Below are 21088 nucleotides of genomic sequence, written 5' to 3'. Positions count from 1 at the left end.
TCCTGTTGCTGCCATTCTCCTGGCGGAGGCATCTGGGGTTCCAGGCGGGTGGCAGCTGCAGGCCGATCGCCTGGCTCGCAGGATGGACTGGCCACACAACCTGGTACGTGACGATTCCCCATTCCACCCCCATCCCTTTTTAGGGCCTGAGTGTTTTGTTACTTCTTCTCTATTGATTAATAGCAGCCTCTGTTTGGCTTGGAATCTGCAGAGGTGAGTTCTCCCTCTGTCCTCTCCCCCAGGACAAGAAGGAAACAGAGACGGGTCTCAGAGTCTGCAGCCATATCCAGCAGCTCGGCTCCTGAGCCGGGCTCAGCCCTGTGACACTGAAGCCCTTTCAGGCCAAAGGCATCTGGGGAGATCTTGGCCATCTCCGTTATCGGGGTTTTTCCAAAGAGTCTCTGGGTGCTGAGATCCAGGCTGTGTGACCCTGGGCAAGTCCTTCTGTTTCTCTGTTTCCCATCTATAAAGGGAGAGCCAGAGTTAAAGAACGCCATGTGAGAAGCTCCGATGAGAAAGCCTATTGTTAGGGAGATATTTTTCTGCAGCAGAATCTAGGACCAAAATGGAAGAATTCAGCCACTTGAATCTGTCATGGATTCTGTGCCAAGAAATGGTTCTGCCGAGAGGGGCTCTGCCGGAGCTTGTTTCTGAGGGTCGAGACCGGCTGGGTAGATCGGCATGGGGTGTGTGGGTGGTAGGGTGAGGGATACAGGGCAGGTGGGAGCCTGGCTAGATTCAACGAGGAGATGAAATTTCCCCTTGAGGGTCCTCCCTTCTGACCAGCCCTGGCCCCCACCCAAGTCCTGGCCCTTCTCTCCCGGCTTCCTGAGGAGTCTGTGTCCTGCTGGGCTCCCAGGTCCTCTCCCGTGTGAGTGAGAGGCTTTCCTGATGCTCCCAGATGTGGATGGCATCGGGTGAGGGTGGACAAGGGGTCAGGCTGGCAGAGGGTCGGGGTGTGGACGAGGGGAGCAAAGCTGTCATGCAGGCCAGCAGGGATCCTGGGCCATGACCTGCCCACCTCCCCAGCTGCATCTCCCAGCCGCTCCTCCCAGCCACTCTCAGCCTTGCTGTTTCCTTTCAGCAAAGCCCTTAACCAACTGAAACTTCGTTTCACACTTTCCTTCCCCCACCCCCGTACAATTTTTAGGCACCCTCTGCCCATATCTGCCTCTGTCTTATCCTTCAAACCTCACCAGACACGCCCCCTCCCCAGAAAGTCTTTGCAAGACCACCCCACTGCCGCAAGGCTAAGCGGGTGGCCCTGCTCTTCTCTAACCACACGCTGTGTGGTCCCATCCACACACTGCTGCTAGCGAGGCTGAGGTGCACGTTTTCTTGTTCGCCGTCTGTTTTCCTTGCCAGACTGTAAGCGACAGATGGGCAGGGATGGTGACAGGCATTCATTCGCTCAGCAAATGTTTACTGAATACCTAAGTGCCCAGTACCGTGCAGACACAGGGGACAAGGCAGTGTGTGGAAACAGATACGATGCTGGCCCTCATGGAGCCTGTGCTAGGTGTGGGCCCAACATATAAAAGAATCACACGTATGCACCGTAAGACTGCAGTCACGCGAGAGGCATCAGGTGTTGAGAGCCCAAGAAGGTCCACAGAGGCCTCCCTAAGGAAGTGGCACTGGAGCCAAGACCTGAGGGGTGAGAGGCAGGACTCTGCAGGGAACAGCCTGTGCAAGGTCCTTGTGCAGAAAGGAGCACGGGGAGAGGAAGGTTTGCGAGAAGGCCCGAGGCTGAAGCGAGGCTGAAGCACGGGTGTGAGAGGCAGCCAGGAGTGATTTGAGGAAGGAGAACTCAGCAGAGGTCTGGCCTGGGCAGGTGATGTTAATACGTTTGCATTTCAAACACCCATCCTTGGCCAGGGTGTGGAGAATTGATTGGAAGGAGGCAGGGGAGGATGTGGGGTACCAGGTAGAAGGCTGGTTGAGCTGTCCAAGAACGGGAGGCTGGTGGTACAGACAGTGAAGTGGATGGCTGGGGAGATTTTTAAGAGGTGCAACAGGACTTAGCGATGAGCGTGGTGCATACATGCATCTGTACACATGTGGTGGGCTGGTGGCACCAGGCCAGGGCATGACAGGTGAGCCTGGGCCCGCTAGAGGCCTTGCCTCTTCCTTCCCCCTTCCTTGGGCCCCAAGTCTTAGCCCAGAGGGAGACCTGGCTCTCCCACCTTTGACCTGTGGCCTTCCTCCCCAGCTATTCCTTCTCACCATCTCCATCTTCCTGGGGCTGGGCCAGCCCAGGAACCCCAAGGGCAAGAGGAAGGGGCAAGGGCGGCCTGGGACCCTGGCCCCTGGACCTCACCAGGTGCCGCTGGACCTGGTGTCCCGGGCAAAGCCATATGCCCGCATGGAGGAATATGAGAGGAACCTGGGGGAGATGGTGGCCCAGCTGAGGAACAGCTCCGAGCCGGCCAGGAGGAAGTGTGAGGTCAACCTGCAGCTGTGGCTGTCCAACAAGAGGAGCCTGTCGCCCTGGGGCTACAGGTAGGCCAGGCTGGGCAGCACTGGGTAAGCTGTGTGTTGCGGGCTGGAGGGGATGCCTTGCCCACTCTCCCTGTCATTGTAAGAGCTAAGACCTTGGATTTGGAGGCCTGGGTTTGCATCCTGGCTCTGCCTTTTACTGGCTGTGTGGCTTTGGGCAAGTTGCTTAGCCTCTCTGAGCCTCAGATTCCTCAACTATTAGTGGAGGTGATAATAATATCTACGTCATAGGCTTGTTATTAAATGAGATATCCATGCAGGGCACTGCCGTTGTGTTCTCCAAGTCTCCAGTGAAGGGCCTGCAAGGCCTTCCCCAAATGTCACGTCCTCCAGCTCTGAGTGCCTTGTACACACCTCTAGTTACAGCACTTCCAGGCAGTACTGAGTTGGCTGTGTGCATATCTGTCTCTCACGCTAGACTGGGACCATTCCCAGTGCCTGCATCAGAATCATCTAAGGATTCTCATGCCCCATTCAATCAAAATCTCCAGGGATGAGGCCCAGCAAGTGGCATTATCTACATCTCCACATGGTTAGGATACACAGCTGGGCTTGGGAATCAAGACCTGCTGCCCCTAGGGGACAGGAGTGGTGTCTTAACTTGGTTGTAGCTCCCCTTCCCAGCACACCACCTGGGCACATAGAAGGGGCCATGTGTATATGTGGAGAATAAATAATGAAGAAAAGGACTGACCCTGAAGGGTCCTCACTCATGAACCCAGGCCAAAGATTTTTAGCTGCACAACTTATGTCCTGAGACTCTAGAAGAGCATGTTCAATAGAGCTTTCTGTGACAGTGTAAAGTCCAGTATGGTAGCCACTAGCCTCATGTGACTACTGAGCACTTGGAATGTGGCTAGTGTGACTGGGGAGCTAATTTTGATTATTTTAAGCTCAAACAGCCACATGTTGCTAGTGGCTCCCATACCTGGAATGCGGCAACTGGAAGGGTCCATAAAGATCCTCCGAAGCTGGGCTTCTACTTTACTGTGCCCATGACTTTCTTGGGGATCTTCTGAGTATGCAGGTTCTGATTCAGGAGGTCTGGGGTAGGGAGAGATTCTGCATTTCTAACAAGCTCCCAGGGGATGCGCTGCAGGTCCACAAGCCCACTGCCTTTCCTCCAGCACGGCACGGTCTTGCTGTGCAATCAAAACCTGGGTTAGGAAAGGCAGGGGCATCGGGGCTGGGCACCAATTTGTCTTTCCCACAACCTTCCTTCTGCCCTGTGCTCTCTCTCCTGCCTTCCTGCAGCATCAACCATGACCCTAGCCGCATTCCTGCAGACCTGCCGGAGGCGCGGTGCCTATGTCTGGGCTGCGTGAACCCCTTCACCATGCAGGAGGACCGTAGCATGGTGAGCGTGCCTGTGTTCAGCCAGGTGCCTGTGCGTCGTCGCCTCTGCCCGCTGCCGCCACGCACCGGGCCCTGCCGCCAGCGCGCAGTCATGGAGACCATCGCTGTGGGCTGCACCTGCATCTTCTGAGACAGCCCTCCCTGCACCCCCGTGCCGAGCAAGGCAATGAAAAGTAAAGGCTGTCTTTTGGAAAGCAAGACTTTGGGTTTGCTCCTTGTGGCTCTGAAGCCCAAACCGGGTGGGAGGTAGATTTCGATCAATGTGAAGGAGGATTTTTCCATCACCCAGTATTCTCCAGCGCTGAGATGGGTTATTACAAAGATATTGCATTCATGTCTACCATTTAGGACAGTTACTTTCTTTAATTTGGGTTTATAAGCCTATATTTCAGCCACGTTATTGGAGCTTGGTTGGTATAAACCTATCTAGGAATGAACAAGAGTTGATTCTCCCCAGTTAAGTCAAGGGCCATTGCAAAGAGTCCCTTTAGAAGCAGTGAGCTCCCTGTCTCTGGAAGGGTCCAGCTAAGGCTAAGCCTCTCAAGAGTATTTCGGAGCAGTTTCCTCCTTTGGGTAGAGTCGATGATGTACATAGTCTCTTTCAACTCAGATTCTTTGCATGTCACACTTAGATCCAGAGAAGAGCTTCCAGGTTGCCAAAGAGCAGGGGTTTTTAACCGGGGCCAGCGAGCACCTAAATTTTCATGTGGGTACGTCTTTCTGGGCTGGAGACTCCTGGCTTTGAACAAACACTCAAGAGTTGAGAACATTAATGCAGATCATTCTTTCATCCAGCCTTATCCACAAGGGGATCTGGTTAGATGGTTTGCTGTATCAGTGGTTCTCAAACCATAGCTAGCACTGGAATCCCCTGAAGGGCTTGTTTAAATACAGATTGCTGGGCCCCACGCACAGCGGTTCTGAGTCAGTAGGTTTGAGGCGGGGGCTGAGACTTCGCCTTTCTAACGCAGTGGTTCCCAGGTGATGCTGACGCTGCTGGAATGGGGACCACGCTTTGAGAACTACTGGCTTATACCAAGACCCTTTGCTGATCAAAAAGGCAGCGTGGACTGACTTGCCCTAAAGCCCCTGCTGGCTCCTGACCCCTGGATGCTAATTCCAACCCCCTCTCCCATTAGCCCCTTGCAATTCAATCCTCCCCTGCCCTCCTAGCTCCTGCAGCAAATCCTAAGTCAGCTGTTCTAGGGGCTAAAAATACCTTCCCTCTCTGAAGACAGCTGAGGGGCTCAGGCTATTTTCTGAGGGTAAAAATAGCTGGCACTTTACAGTTAATTTCAATAAGAGGGCCAACAGCCAGCATAGGAATACTTTGCTTGGCTGCTCTAACTTCAGTGCCTAAAGCAGCTTTAGTTCTGAATGTTTTCAGGGTCTAATTCATGAAAGGGCAGTGGTTAGGTATGTGCCTGTCTGGGCTGGCAAGTAACTTACCTTTTTTGGTATTGTTCTAGAGTGGATACTGGTTAAAATTACCCCAGGAAGCTTCGGCCTGGTTCCAGACACATGGAAAATAGACTTCATGTGCCAGCGCGTGCGGATGCCTTCAGCAGCCGCTTCTCCTCGCTGGGGGGTTGCTCTTCTCTGAAGCCCCTGCAGCCTGCTCTCCAGGCCTTAAGACTTCAGCTGCACACAAGGGACCCATGGCCTCCAAGGCCTTTTTGTGGGGTAAGGGCCTGGGAGCCCCCCGGGTGCCCAGGGCATAGGGATCGGGTGGGGAAGCTCCTCATCTGGGTGGTTCTGGCTGTCCTCCTCCTACCAGAGCATCCGACACACAGAGATGCTCCACAAATGCCAGTTAGTTTTATACGGATGTTGCCTTTTCCTCTTTCTGGGCTTCGGTTTTCTCATCTGTGAAACAAGCAGGTGGGACTTAGGGATCTCCAGTGTCTTTTCTGGTTTTACCATTCTGTGACTTAGGAGCTTGGCCTAGTGAGCTTGGGCTGGCAGCTGGCCCTTCCCAGTTCCGTGGTTTAAAGGCAGCAGCGGGGAGTTCAGGACCTTTGGAGAGGCAGGTCTACACTACCCCAGAACCTCCTTTGCTCTAAGTGGGTTTCATGTTTTCCACTGTCTGGTGAGAACCTCCCACTCCGTGAGAACAGAGGCCTCATTTAACTCCTTCAGCGTTGCATGTCCAACACCGAGCAAGTGCCCGGTGCAAAATAGGGGTGCAGGGCTTGGTGAATGAATGAATGCATGCATGCACAGAAGCCTCTAGAGGGAGCCCACGCTCTGCCCTTAGCTTCCCCTGTGGCTCCTTCAAAGGTGGGTCAGGAGCAAGGCATTCCTGTCTCCCTCACTATTCCTCACCCACCTCAAACTCTACCCTCCACAGGCCTCCTCCCCACAAAGTGCTGACATTTTGCTTGGGTCACCTGCTCTAGGGGTGGAGTCTAGGGGTGAAGTGTTAAAAGTCTACTGTGTTGCACCCGGGACTACTGAGGTGGTGTGGTCTCTTTTCCTGTTTTGTTTGGCAGATTATAGGGCTCTCTCTGTCTTTGCAAATGCTCTGTCTTCTCCCAGAGAGCTGTGGGCCCTTGAGGGCTTCTTTCCTGGTCTGAGAAGGCTAGGGTGGCCCTGGGGCCAAGGCTTCCGGCTGGTTCCCATGCTCCCTTCTGCTGCCTTCAGGAATCTCTGGCCTCTCCTTGTAGGCAGAGAGGCGGTGGGATCCAGCTCTCAGGTTTGGGCTTGCGGAAGTAGGCACCGTAGGCATTTTGGCCTGCTTTTGGTCTGAGCTGTTCAGGCCTGCCTACCCAGGTAAAGGAAGTTTCTGAAGGACCAGCCAGCTCCACTGCAGTCAGGCTGAGGATCAAGTGTATCTGCCCTGGTTTGCCTCTTCTGCGCACACATCCTTAGGGATGCGAGGGACGGGTGGTTATTAGGGACAAGTCTCGTACTGGCCTTGGTCCTCTGGCCCAATACCAGTGATCATCGGTTACACCATGACAGCCCATAGCACCCTTATTTCAAACACAGGCCATGACATACTGTAAGAGGTCATTACATACTGATTTCATTGGACCTGAGAGGAAGGGGAGGGCACAGCCCCCTCCTGAATCTGGTTGTCAGTGTACCTCTCTCCAACACCCTTTCCACCCCTCTGATCTTAGAGTTTGGAGACCACCTCTGCCCCAGGGGTGGGACTTGACTGTTCTAAGCCAATCAATCAGTTTAATCTTATCGCCTGTGTCCCAGGTACTGTTGCAGTAGCTGAATCCTAAGCCAATCAGCATGTGGCATTCACTTGGCCACAGGAACTGGTTCAGTAGGGGCCCAACTTGGCCCAGAGCCCAGACTTTGCTTCAGGGGTCGTGGGAGAAGACCCTCTGGCCCTGGGAGCTATTGGCAGCCGTCTCTGACCATGAGAGAAGTGAAGGCCACGCTGGCATTCCACAGTGCTCGATGCCTGCCCTGTGCCTGGAGTTTTATGATAAACAATAAGACCCTTTTATCGCTTAAGCTAGTTTGAATTTGGTTTTCTACTACTGCAACCAAAAGCATTCTTACTGATGTGTCAGCCTCATATTTCCTATGACCAATGAGTGCACGCTACCTGCACTTCAAAGGCACCATCTCTTTTACTACCATCACTTCCGCATAGTAAAAACAACTTCAGAGGCAGTTTGGCCCTCTGCCTCCTTGAAGGGTATTTTGCCCCATACTGAATTCAGTTAATTTTTAAGGAGACATTCAAGATTTAAGCTCCATTCTATGAACTCATCCAGAGACTTTGGGCAAATTCTTTCCTCACTTTGGACTTTTTATCTCCATCTCTACCAAAAGAGGGAAGTTAGCTGGATGCCCGCTGGGGCTGTTCCTGTTGGGAATTTACAATGTCAATGTCATTTGGCAGTGTTGTGTCATCCTGGGGATCTGGGCCCTCCCCTGAGCCAGATTTAGCAGGTCTGGATGCGACTTGGGCATCCAACCTCTGAAGAACTCCATGTCAGCACCTTCTTTTCTCCCCATCCTCTTCTGGGATGAATGCTTGGGGGTGAGGCAGGACTGCCCTCCACCAGCTGGGAATTTGTTTTCTTATAAGACAGATCCACGGTATTACTCCTCAACTCTTGCCTAAGGGACAGAATGGTCACTTCTTCCAGGTGCCAAGGAAAAGCTTTCCTCTTCCTTTGGCCTGGTATGTTTCCCTTTTTTCCACTGGTTACCAGGAAGCTCGGAGCTATACTGCCAGCTCTGCTGGGGTAACCGTTTCTTCCTTGTATCCTACCACAGTCATCTCCTCCAATATGCAGTGTTGTCTAGAGGCTTGGATGGTGTCTATTGTTCTTAACTAGGTACCTTGCATCTAGCAAGCCTACAGTAAATAGGAGCTTTAATCCTGTCTTATGTTTTCTCATCTTCCCTCTATTTGTAACCATCTGGTTACATATGTTTCATTGTAGGTGTTGCCTCAGGTACATGTTGGGAGTAGGCAGGGGAAAACAATAAGGAAATTTGATTCAGAGTTCTCTGCCTTATATTCCCTCCCATAGTTATCACTGTCTCCTAGTTAGAAAACCAAGTCAGAAGCAGCTTAAGATGGATTTTTATTTCTTCTTAAAAAAAATAAATAAATGAATACATTGGCTTGAATGTCCTTCCCCCTCTCTTACTCTCCCCTCTTCAAAAGAAGCAACACTGTGAAAATCCTTAAGATGGAGAGGCAGAGAGTTGGTCACCAGGGCCCACACTGGAGAGAAAAGACGCTCCACACACGAGGGGTCAGAGAAGGGCTCTGTGGGTGAGTGTGGCTTGTAAAACCTTGGCCGCTGCGGGGGGGGCGGAATCCGTCTTGAGCGGGGGCTGGACGTTTCCAGCTCTCCCCGGAGCCCTCACAGTTCAGTCTTTACCTTGTGCATCAAATCCTTTTGGTCAATCTTGTCTAGGTCCTGGTACCAGCGGTTGAAAGCCAGCAGGGCCACGTTCTTGGCAGCCACTGCCGTCACCTCCACGGAGCTGGCCGCCCACTCCAGGGCGTTGAGGTGGAAGAGCTGGTCGTGCAGCACGAACCGCGGGAGGGGGCTGTGGGGGCCGTGGACGGGGTGGGCCTGCCACTCGGCTGTCTGCACTGAGTAGTAGGAGCGAAAGAGGGTCTTCAGCTGGGAGCGAAGGAGGGGCTGGGGGGACTGGACTCGCCAGACGGCGGCCTCCTGAGGCTGCTTCCGCCGGAAGCTGGCCGAGACGTTGACGGGACACATGTTGTCCAGGGCGCAGAAGAAGCTGGGGAAGTCTGTGGTGAGGATGCTGGCAAAGGGGAAAAGCTTAGGGTCGGGGAAGCCGAAGTAGGAAGAGTTGAGGTAGCCATGGACCAAGGAGACGACGGTGGGCTGGAAGGAGCCCTGGACGACATCGATGGGCGGGTCGAAGCCTTCAAAGGTGATGGTACTGCTGTTGTCCAGGTGCAGGGGGGTGGCGATGACCACTATGTCGTAGTAGTCAGAGCCTGTGCCCACCTCATTCTCATACTTGACATGGTACAAGGGTTTCCCCTCTAGAAGGAGAGGGAAGAGAGCACAAAAGCCCGCTTCTTTCTCAGCTTCTCCCCACTTACCTGCCATCTGGGGCCCTGCACTGAGGGGACGAGACCCTCCGTGGGTGCAGCTGGGCTTTCCAGCTGCTGGGTCCCAGTCTTTCCGTGCTGGTGTGGCTGCAGGGCTAGCCCTGGACTGGAGTCAGGAAACACGAGCTCTTTCTCTGGCTCTGCCTCTGACTAGCTGGGGGAACGTGGGCAAGGCTGTGGCTCAAAGTCCTCGGTGGTCAAATGAATGGGACTAGATTAATGCAAGTCTCTGCTTTCTGGCTCTGACATTTGAATCGGGGCAACAGTGCCCTCTGGTGTCACTCGGCAGTGCTGGGAACCACTCCCCGGCAGGTCATAAACCAGGGCTTTAGGGACAGAGGAGGTGGAAGTGTTCACTGTTTAGGAATGGAGTGGACATGGCCCCTGCTCTGTCTACTCACCTGTTTGCTGCAGGGTCACAGTGGTGACCGTGGCGTGGATCACGTTGGCCTTGGTGAGCTTCAGCAGACCGGAACAAACCAGCTTGTTGCCTCCCTCCACAGACCACAGGCTGCCTTGGGCCCCGGCTAGCGACATGGCTCCTGGGCAAAGGGGGAGGGAGGGCGGCCAGTGGGTTCTCAGAACCACTGGGCAGTGGGCTGGAGAGTCCAGCACCGTCCTACCGGGGCCTCTCTCCCAGGCCAAGACTCCTCCCAACCCTGGGCACGGAGAGACGACACACACAAATAACTGCAACAAAATTCACAATGTTGTGAAGTAAAAACATTAGGCTCAGTGCAAGAGCCACTATAAAAGACCACAGATTGTATGATTCTGTTTACACAGACTGCCCAGAATGGGCAAATCCATAGCAACACAGAGTAGATTCGTGGTTGCCTAGGGCTGGAAGGCTGGCGGATGTTGGGGAACTGATGGCTATAGGTATGGGGCTTATTTTGGGGCAGTGAAAATGTTCTAAAATTGATTGTGGTGATGGAGGCACAACTCTGTGAATATACTGAAAGCCACTGAATCCTACACTTTAAATGGGTGAACTGTGTGGTATGTGATATCTTGAAGGATACATACAAGATACTGGCAGAGTGAGCAGGGTAGTCTCGCTGAGGTGAAACTAGGCAGGACCTGAAGGGTGGGAAGGAGCTAGCAGTGCCAAGAGCCAGAGGAATAGTATCCTGGGCATATGGGAGGTGCTTGTTAATTATAAACCTTTTCATTCATTTATTCAGCAAAAATGGGCTGAGTGCCTATGATGGTCGGCACTATTGTAAGGATACATCAGTAAACGAAGGAGACAGAGGTTCCCATTGGAAAGCCTGCCTTCTAGTGGGAGGAGATCAAATAAGTCGATCAAGTAGTCTGCTGGAAGATGATACCTGCAGGGCAGGACGGGTAGGGGCAGCTTCAATGAAAAGGCAACATCTTCACAAAGACATGGGACAGCGAGAGTTTACCATGATTGTGTCTCAGGGAAGAATGCTCCACGCCGAGGGATGGCCACACAAAAACCTCAAGGTGTGAGTGCGCCTGGGACGTTGGAGACATGGCAAGGAGGCCAGAGTGGCTAGTTTGGGGTGAGGGAGCGGTGAGGTGGTGAGGCCTAGACCATGTAGGGCCCTGCAGGCCACTAGAAGGACTTTGGGTTTTCCTTGAAGGAAAGTAGAAGCCATTACAGTTTTACATGCAGGCCTGTCAGGATCTGTCTTTTGTTTTAAAAGGATCATCTGGCTGATGCATTGAGCTTGGGGGGCCATGGGGTGGGCAGGGGGGTGGGAGACATGGTAGGAGAGTTGCAGTAATCCTGCTGAGGGATGTTGGTGGCTTAGACCAAGGAAGAGGCAGTGGTAGGAAGCAGTCAGATTCTGGGTATACGTGGAAGGTAAAGCAGATGGGATTTCCTGACATATGACATAAAGGATATGAGAGAAAGAAATGATTCAAGGTTTTGGCTGGAGCAATGGAAAGGAGTAATTACCAGCCAAGCTGGGCAGACGCTGGGAGGGGCAGGCTCGAGGGGAAAGATCAGAGGCTCAGGTTTGGACGTGCTGAGTCTGAGACGCCCATTAGCCCTTCCAGTGTAGACACAAGGGTGGCAGCTGACACATGAGCCTGCATTTTCGGAGAGAGGTCTGGGCTGGAGGTCATATTTGGGAGTCAGGTGGGTGGAATTTAAAGCCTTGAGACTGGCTGAACTCACCAAGGGAGGCTAAGTAGTTGAGAGCAGAAGAGGACAAAGGACCGAGCCTGGGCCTTCCATGTTAGGAGGGGGAGAGGAGAAGGACACAGCCAAGCAGGCCAGTGAGTGCCCATGTAGCTCCTCAACCTTGAATGCCCCTCTCTGCCCCTCCACCACCCCAGCAAAATCCTACAGCATCTTTCAAGGCCCAGAATGGTCATCATGCCTTGGGGAAGACATGCCCTGACGACTCTCGGGCAGATTTGTGGCCTGTGCTGGAGGATGGTGGGTGGTACATGTGCCCACCTGCCCCAGTAATAAGCTGGGAAGATGCGGTACTCTAACAGATAAATACCCAGGGGCCCAGAGGCCTCAATGGGACAGCTCCTGAAACCGATCCAAACAGGAGTGGTAGAAACACACAGGACCTGAGAGCTGAGCCTCCCTTTCACCGTCTGTGAAGTGGGATGAATACCATCTCCTGACAGCTTGGAGGATAGATGCCAGAATCAGAGGCGGCAGTGTTGGTTAGGCAACTGTACTGAGCCAGGTAAATGTGAGGTTATCACAGGGAGGGCCAGGGAAGGGCAGGTGGGCAGGCCGAGGGCTGGAGGCTCACCGGCAAAGGCGGGCATCGCTGCTGACTGGCCGTAGCTGGCCCGCAGGACAGCGGAGACGACATCATCGATAAAGCGCTGTGTGACGCCCACCTGGAGCAGGGACTCGGCCACGGAGCGCTGGGTCATGTTGACAAAGGCGGATTCCCCCAGCGAGTACAGCAGTTCCTCCACACCGGAGAAGGCATAACCGTGAGCCTGGTACTTATAGATCCTGGGAGACAAGTGGAGCCAGAGCCATTGTGCAGGAAGGCCTTTCAGCTGACTGCCTGCTGCTGGGTCTGGCCCAGCAGGGACCCGCCCCCTCCTCTCCATGCAGTGGGTGGGAGAGGAGGCTGGTTATGGTACCTCTGGCCTATTCGCTGGTTGTGGTCGGCCTGTCTCACTTAGAGGGATAGCCCAGAGGGAAGGGCAAATACTCTGGAATCCCACCAGACCTGGCTTCACATCGTGGCTCTGCTGAATGACAAACATGTCACCTCTCAAGCCACTCCCTGCCTGAGGTCACAGTCCTCTTCTCACTCAGCTGGGACTGCCAAGCAGTGGGCTATGCCCGCCCCCATGGACACATCCCTTCTCCAGCAACTTTGGCTCTGCCCGAAGTGGCTTCTAGGACCGCATCGGACCCGATGGCAACTGCCTTATGTCAAAGTTGTCTGGCTCGGTCCAGCAGGCCTCCCACTCACCCCCTCGATAATGGCTTGTTCTCCCACAACTCCCCCAATCTCAGGGGCTGGCATTTGCCTGGAACCATCTGCTGATGGACCTTTCGGACGGCTGGCCTTTGAAAAGTTGCCTCTGCTTGGGCTGCTCTGTAAACGTGTTGAGTTTGGTTACGGACAGGACACCCAGATGGGGGTGTCCACAAAGCAGTTAGAAACTGATTAGTTAGTGGGTCTGGAACTTAAGGGGAAACTGGGGGCCGACAGGTAGAGGCTGTCTCCCACAAAAGGGAGAACTTGGCCCTGGGGGTTTAGATGAAATTGACAAGGGAGAAAAACACAAGAAAGAGGAAAGAGGAGCGAAGACATGACTTTGGGGACACCCGGAGAACATAAGGAAGAAGTGCCATGAAAAGCAGAGTCACAGGAGTGGGAAGAGCAGAGAAGTGCCAGAACCAGGAAGGAGGTCTAGAGGCCACGACTGAGTGTCTGGTGCTGCAGCCTCTGCATCTGGGCCAGGAAACAGGGAGAACCTTCAGGAAGGACTGTGGGGGAGAGCTGGGGACCATCCTGGTGAGTGAGTGCATTACGAGAGATGGACAGGGTGACAACAGGCCACTTGTCCTCGTTATTTGGAGTTGATGGGGAGGGGTCCAGGACCCAAGGAGGAGACAGGTGGTAAAGAAAGCTGTTTGTTCATGGTGGGACTGGGGGGCAGAAGAGTTTGTAAATGGTGGCCCACAGGCTGCTTGTGGCTGACAGGTATGTTTCACTTGCCTTATAAGATGAATTGGTTGTGCGCACTGAAAAACTGGGAGATTTCACATATACTGGATTTCCAGCTTCTTCTGAAACACTGGAAGATGGCATTCCCCCATGGCCACCAGTGGCTTGAGCAGAGAGCGGCCGCCCCTTCAGAGGGGGGCCTGGCTCTTCAGGGCCCCTCACTCCCTAGCCTTCCCTTCCACCCAACTTCTTCACTTATTCATACCCCAGGTGGGCCCTTGAAGGTGGCTGAGTTTGCAACCCATGCTTTTATTTACCAGTTTAGCTGAGGGAAAGAGGATGCCAGTGTGACAACGCAAGAGACCAACTACCGCTGCGCTAAGCAAGCACCTTGCCGATGCCGGGCGTGCTTGGAGCCTGGGCGGAATTCTCACACCCAGCAAGTACCTTTTCCTTTTGGACAGTGTACAGTCACGTTGGTTCCTCCGGCACCTCTCTTCCTCTCTCCTTCTAGAATGCCCTCCCCACGTTTCACCCAGCCCTACCTCATGAACTTCTCCATGACCTCCTCCACCCACATCTGCAGTCTCAGGAAGCTGATGCCGTAGTGCCACCAGAGGCGGAAGAGGTTCAGCAGGTACCAGTCAGTCTCCTCCAGCACAAAGTCCTCTCCGTTGAAGATGGCGCTCCTCCCTCCCACTTCGCGCCGGTGCCGCAGCCCTGAGGAGACAAGGAGGAGGCCCTCAGGTCCCCTTTGGAGGACCCCCCGCCCCGGGGGAACCTAGCAATGCCTGAAGCTTAAATTCAGGGGCCGTCCTGAAGGATGCACATGGATCGGCTCCATTAAAGGGAATATGAACACTATGGTTTGTGCATCTGTGCTACTTGTTTAAGAATGGTATACAATACACTGGGGAGATGTCTGGCCTGGCTAGTCAACAAAGAAATGAAAATTAAACTAATGTACCATTTTACATTTTTTTCCAACAGGGGTCCACTCAGCCACGAGTGAGGGAAATTCAGACGTCATCCTGGACCGTCCAGGGGCTGACAGCCAACGGGGCCTGCTCTGAGATGGCAGCCCTGGGCACCAAGGCCACATGGAAGGAATCACAGCTCCTGGCAACTGCCTGCACTCTACAACTTACAGAGTACTGGGTCTTCGTATCTCACTTCATCTTCTCACAGCCTCGGGAGAGGCAGAACAGGTGTTAGCACCCCCAGGTAAAGATGTGGAAAGTGAGGCTGAGCGATTATAGGACCTGCCTTAAGTCAAAGGTTTTTATTTCTTTCCCTCCTATTCCTGTCCCAAAGCCACGAAGTTCCCCTACCCAGAGGCAACCAGTAAGTGTATTCCTTCAGCATCCTTCTAGAGATATTTTGTGCACTTATAAATGTGTACATATCTCTGAGTTATCCCTCCCCTCACCCCACATACTATATACACTGGTCTGCACCTTATTGACATATGTGTCTTGGAGACTGTTCTCTACCTGGGCCTACAGGACTTCCTCACTCTGGCTGCTGAGCAGTCGGCTGTGTACTTAAACAATACTTTGTTTAATCTCAGATCCCAGTGGGTGGGCAGGTGGGATATTTTCAACTTTTTGCTATTACAATGCTGTAATGAACAACCTTGCGTGCCTGCCACTCTGAACATCTGCGGGTACACCTACAGGATCACTTCTGAGAAATGGAATTTCTGCATCCAACCGTACATGTATTTGGTTTTTTTTTAAACTTAACTAATTAATTAATTTTTGGCTGAGTTGGGTCTTTGTTACTGTGCTTGGGCCTTCTCTAGTTGCGGCGCGTGGGCTTTTCTCTAGTTGCAGCGAGTAGAGGCTATTCTTCGTTGCGGTGTGCGGGCTTCTCATTGCGGTGGCTTCTCTTGTGGCGGAGCATGGGCTCTAGGCGCGCGGGCTTCAGTAGTTGTGGCTCGTGGGCTCTAGCGCGCAGGCTCAGTAGTTGTGGCGCACGGGCTTAGCTGCTCCGCGGCATGTGGGATCTTCCCGGACCAGGGATCGAACCCGTGTCCCCTGCATTGGCAGGTGGACTCTTAACCACTGCGCCACCAGGGAAGCCCCGTATTTGTGGTTTTGATAGATGCTGCTGGGGCTGAATCTCAGTTCTCTCACTTATTAGCTGCAGGGACTTAGCCGAGGTGTATATGCTTTCTGAGCCTCAGTTTCCTTGGGAGGAGATACAACACCCATCTTGCAGGCTGGTAGGGAGGATTGGAGGTAATGCTTATGTATCACCTAGAAGGATGCCAGGTACTTGGCAAGCACACACCATGTGGAAGCCATTATGATTATGATTATTGAGAAGCAGCAAATTGAAAGGGAAAGAAACTGGCCTGGGGGGGAGGTCAAACCTGAGTTCTAATCCCGGCTCTGCAACTAACTCACTGTGTAACCTCAGGCAAGTTCCTTCCCCTCTCTGGTCTCAGCTGCTCCATCTGTAAAACGAGGAGATTGGGCTATATGACCTTCCGGACTTGACCATCAGGGTAATCTGGGAAGGGCCCGATGGCTGCCGCCAGCCCCAGGACGGTGCACTCACCCAGCTGCTTGACGAAGCCCTGCATGTGGAGGCTCAGGGAGTGGAAGGAGGCGGCGCCACTCTCGTAGTGCTGCTTGTTGACCGAGATGGTGGCCAGGCGGCCGCCCACGGTCCCCTTCTCAAACACGTCGATCTGCACCCGGGGGCCGAAGTGCTGTTGGAGGAAATGGGCCACGGCAGAGCCCCCGATTCCGGCTCCAACCACGGCTGTCAGCAGGCCCCGGAGGCAGGCGTGGGGAGAGACAGAGCATGGGCGTGAGACTGCAGGTCACACCTTCTCAGCCTCCTGGGCCGGTGGTTCCCAGGTATTTGCATCTCATAGGCTTTTAACATCTCAAAAAGGAAATCTGCAGACTCGTTCTTAGTAAAGCTATTAATAAACAGCAAAGGTCAACCTGAACACTGCCACCTACTATAACCCTTATTTTATAAAGAAAAAGACAAGTTAGCAGCAAAGGAACAGGAAAGAATCTCAAAATTCAGGATGCTTATTTTAAAAGTATAAGTTTAGTTTTATACAGACTCTTTACATTGTCCCTAGTTCTATTTCACTGCGAATTGGTGAAAACCTGGTCACCGACAGGCACATTAGGTTAGATTTGTATTTGGAATCCACTCCTTAATCCAGGGGTTGTCAAACTACAGCCCTAGGGCCAAATCTAGGCAGATGCCTGTTTTTGCAAGCTGAAGTTTTATTGGAATGCAGCCTCGCCCTTTCTTTAGCTTATTGGCTATGGCTCTTTCATGCCAGGCAGAGTTGAGTATAGTTGGAACAGAGACTGTAAGCACAGCCTAAAATATTTACTCTCTGGCCCTTTACCGAAGAAGTCAGCCAACCCTTGGTCTATTGCAACCTCCCAACTGACACGTAAGTCATTTCCACATCTGTGTTTGCCGAGCCTGGAATTCACCCTGTGACGGGTCGCTCATCACCGTATAGGACATCTATTCTGCTTTGAACTCTTGTTATGAAGTTTCAGCTCGTTGACGTCTTTTTGGGTCTTACCCACTGTCTTTACTACGCCTCCTGCCTTCCTGTTAGTTGCAAACTGGGTTCATATACCATCAATAGTCTCATCCAAGTCACTGAGAAAAGCGTTTCATTGGACAGGGCTCTGAGGTGCTGCTAGGAACCGCTGACCAAACAGATAGTAATCATTACATAGCACTGAGAGGACAGTAAAGCAGCTATGAAACTACTGAAATGGATGGCCATGCTACCCACAATTTTTGCCCACCACATATCTAAGACACAGCTTTCCTCTCATCTGACAGTCTTATAACCTACTCAAAAAGAGAATGAGATAAAGCTGGTGTAATTTGTCCTTACTAGACCCATGTTGGGCCCTAAGACCACAGGCTCCTGTCAAGAAGGCAAAAATACAAGGTTCTTTATGATCTGGGCTCCATTTACTTATTCCATTCCCTGCCTCACCCTTGCAACACTCCACCTTCTTGTCTTGACTTCTTTTGCTGTGGAGCATGGGACTTTGCTCTCTCATGCCTGTGCCTCACTGCTTCCTTTGTCAGAAATGCTCTGTCACCCTTTGCCTCACTGACCTCTGTGGCCCTTATATGTAGTTTTTAGCTGGCTTGCCTGACCCGCCTAAGACAAGTGTCCCTCCTGCATAGTCAGTCCCACAGCACTCTCCTTACCCTGGCCTAGCCCATGGCACACTATACTCAAATGATCTGTTAAGGTCTGAGGGCAGGTCCCTGTGTCCCCAGATCCTGGCAGGCAGTAGAGCTCACTATTTCTTGCATCTTGAAAGAACAAACTACTTCCTTCATCTCAGTGTTTACAAAGCCACTTCCAAGAATGCCCTTAACCTTTTAAACCAATGTGCTCCCTACCACTTCCATTTTCGACCAAGCCCCAAATTACCCTTTTTTTTTTTTCCCCCCCCAGAGAAACTGCTATCACAAGGCCTGGAAGCTGCCCAAGGACTACAGGGAAGCAGAAGACCTCACCTCATTGAGAGTCAGCTCATTCAACACCCACAAACTGACACCCACTCTCTGGTCTATGGTAAGATGTGCTGGACATAGGATGAATCAAACAGGGAGAGCTCCGGTCCCCCTGAGCATAGGCGGGGAGAGGGCGGACAGACTCATGCACTGTTAGCAATGACAACGTGTGACCAAGTGCAACAGCGGGATTCCAGAGAATCCTGAGGAAGCAATGAATTCTGCCTGAGGGTGTGGGCCCCAGGCTTCACAGGGAAGCAACGTTGATCACGACCCTGGAGGACAATAGGCTTTGCCAGTGAGCAGAAACACATTCTCTGCAGAGAGAACAGCATGAGCAGGTCACATGTGGAACTATGGGGGAGTTTAAAGGGTCCAATGTGGGCTTCCCTGGTGGCGCAGTGGTTAAGAATACGCCTGCCAATGCAGGGGACACGGGTTCAAGCCCTGGTCCAGGAAGATCCCACATGCTGCGGAGCAACTAAGCCTGTGCGCCATAACTACTAAGCCTGTGCTCTAGAGCCCGTGTGCCACGACTACTGAAGCCCGTGCGCCTAGAGCCTGTGCTCTGCAACAAGAGAAGCCACAGCAATGAGAAGCCCGCGCACAGCAATGAAGACCCAACACAGCCAAAAATAAATAAATAAATAAAGTAAATTAAAAGAAAAAGGGTGCAGTGCCACACCGAGGTGTTCAGATTTGATCATGCAGCAGCCTGAGGGTTAAGCCATCTTAACAGGAAGCTCCTCGTTCCCATTGTGGGTAGAGTCCAAACCACCAAGGACAGACAGAGGCTGTTGTCAGAGGGCTGAGGAAAATCAGGAAAGCTACAGGGCAGCATGGCATTGCCAGGTATCCTGCCTTGATGATGCCTGGGGTGAGGTGGGTAGGGCTGGCTGGAATGAGGAAGGTAGCAAGTTCTGCATTGCCAGAAATGGTAGAGCTGTGAGGAGGCCCTGCCCCTTCTTCACTGGTCAGTGGGAAATGTCCTGCTCTGCTGCCCTTTCCCAAGAGATGGGGGAGGCCCTGCATCTCAAGACATTGCCTGCCTAATTCTTCCCCATCCTTCAAACCCTGGCTCCAAATCCACTTCCTCCATTAGGCCTTCTCTGGCCACTCCAGCCCTCAGGATTCTCTTTCCTCTGAAAACCCTAAATGTTCAGTCCCAAACTGATTTCTGGCACGCTTCAGCCTGTCTTAACCCTTTATGGCCTGAGCTGTGGTTTGGTAATCCAAACCTTAGCACTGCACTGGCCCTGGTAAGTCTGTGGTACTCCCATGGGGCATCCCTCCCTGCCACCTAGAGTGCACAGGGGGCAGCCTAGTGGATTAGGGACTCCTTCTCCTTCACACCAGAAGCCCAGCATCTCTGCCTATGGGAATTTTATATACGAGGGACTTGAAAACCTTTCATTCATGTAGAGTTAAAATGACAAATGTTAAGAGGAAAAAAGTGTAAACAAATATGAAATTCTAGTCAATTATATACATGATGAAGTATTTAGCAAAATGTCCTGATGTCTGCAATTTATTTTGAAATGCATTAAAATGTAAGATGGATTAATGCACATGTGATAGGTATGTGATAAAGCAAATATAGTAGCAGTTTCTTAACGGCAGAATCTAGGTGCTGGGTATACAGGTGATCACTGTACAATTCATTCAACTTTGGTCTATGTTTGAAAATTTCAAAAGAAAGCAAATAAGTAAGAAGACTGCTGTTAAAAATCCCCCACTTCGTCATTCAGCAAATCTATCCCCAGAGGACTTACCATGGGTTCTGTCTCCCCTAGAACTGCCTCCTACCCTCCATGAGGTTTTGGCTTAGATGTTACTTCTAGGAAGCCCTCCCAGAGCCCACAAAGACTGGGGTGAAGTGCCCCTCCTCTGTATTCACAGTGCTTTCTCAGCCTTAGTACTAACTTCCTTGTATTGTGCAGTCTCTTCTCCTTCACACAGGAACTGTGGAGCACTGTGCCTGCTACACAGACAACCCTCAATAAACCTGTGTGAATGACGTCAACCAGAGAGGCCAGAATCTCTGTCCTGGGGGCACCTGGCAAAGAGCCAGATCCACGGCAGATGCTCAGTGTCCCTGGACCTTCCGGTAAGATCGGTGACCAGTCCTGCCCCAAGCCTCTTTTCCGCCCCAGGTAGCCCTGGACACAAGCCCACGCCTCCCTCCCCATCAGCACCTTGCCTACTGCGGTCCCCTTCCTCGCCCAGTCGCAGTGCCTCGGCTCTTCTCCACCCAGCTCCTCTCCCGAGGACCCCTCCCTCGCCCAGCTGCCTTCCCCTTCCCCCATCCAGAGGCTCCCGGCTCACAACACTTTTCCCTCGCAGCCCTCCCCAGATCAGCACCCCACCCGGTCCTTCCCGCACCGATTTTGCTGGGCCGGGCATCGCCTGTAGCGGCGGCGGCGAGGAGGGCGGCCAGCGCAGCGAAAAGCCGGGCAGCGCGGGCCATGGCGGGCAGCGACTGGGGCAGCACGCCGGGGCTCGGGCAGTCGCGGATTGGCGCTGGGCTCCCCGCCCCGCCCCGGCGCCCCACTGGCTGTTCCGTCTTCCAGCCTCGCTGGTCGCAGCCTCTCATTGGACAAGCAGCCTTCCCTCTCCGGCAGGAGGCTCTCATTAGCCGCATCTCTCTGGGGGCAGGCTCTGTCATTGGCAGCTTCTCCGTCCCGCCTCCTGGATGCGGTTTCCTCATTGGCTGGCTCGTCCTGCTCCGGCGCAGGTGTGCGCGCTTCGAGTGCTCAGCTTCAGGACCAGGGCCCAGCTCCGGGGGGATTGACGGCAGAGAAAGAATTGAAGCTTTGACGATCTCGGTTCAAATCCAACCTTTGAGCGTTAGTGGCTCTGTAGCGTGCCTTGTCTGTGTCTCGTTTTGTTTCCGTGCTCTGCCTTTCTAGGTGGTTGTGGCAATCACGTGAGATAAGGGATGTGAAATCACTTGGCAGTGTCTGCAAGTGCTGGAAATTGCTGACCA

General features: G+C 52.9%; 2 protein-coding genes across 4 annotated transcripts; one reads left to right on the top strand and one right to left on the bottom strand.

Moving 5' to 3' along the window:
- The first annotated feature begins 50 nt into the window (after positions 1–50).
- Positions 51–3985, top strand: IL17B (interleukin 17B). Of its 2 annotated transcripts, XM_007188682.3 has the most exons (3): positions 51–103; positions 2213–2502; positions 3754–3985. In XM_007188682.3, the coding sequence occupies exons 1-3, from the start codon at positions 83–85 to the stop codon at positions 3983–3985; spliced, it is 543 nt and encodes a 180-aa protein (XP_007188744.2). In that variant the 5' UTR covers positions 51–82. The 2 variants fall into 2 exon arrangements, with proteins under 2 accessions (XP_007188744.2, XP_057397370.1); XM_057541387.1 differs by lacking the exon at positions 51–103 and having other exon boundaries at positions 1755–2502.
- Positions 3986–8399: 4414 nt separating this feature from the next.
- On the bottom strand, positions 8400–20641 carry PCYOX1L (prenylcysteine oxidase 1 like). 2 transcript variants are annotated; one of them, XM_007188745.2, is made up of 6 exons: positions 20485–20641; positions 16135–16341; positions 14115–14289; positions 12184–12395; positions 9832–9972; positions 8400–9361 (listed from the first exon to the last, which is right to left on the bottom strand). In XM_007188745.2, exons 1-6 carry the CDS (start codon positions 20567–20569, stop codon positions 8703–8705), a joined length of 1479 nt encoding a protein of 492 aa, XP_007188807.2. In that variant the 5' UTR covers positions 20570–20641; the 3' UTR covers positions 8400–8702. The 2 variants fall into 2 exon arrangements, with proteins under 2 accessions (XP_007188807.2, XP_057397292.1); XM_057541309.1 differs by having other exon boundaries at positions 8400–9238.
- Positions 20642–21088: the final 447 nt, after the last annotated feature.

Source organism: Balaenoptera acutorostrata, chromosome 2 (assembly GCF_949987535.1).
Source record: "Balaenoptera acutorostrata chromosome 2, mBalAcu1.1, whole genome shotgun sequence".
NCBI classification, from domain to species: Eukaryota; Metazoa; Chordata; class Mammalia; order Artiodactyla; family Balaenopteridae; genus Balaenoptera; species Balaenoptera acutorostrata.
The sequence above is the reverse complement of the archived record's forward strand: the minus strand, read 5'-3'. Positions and strand labels throughout refer to the sequence as shown.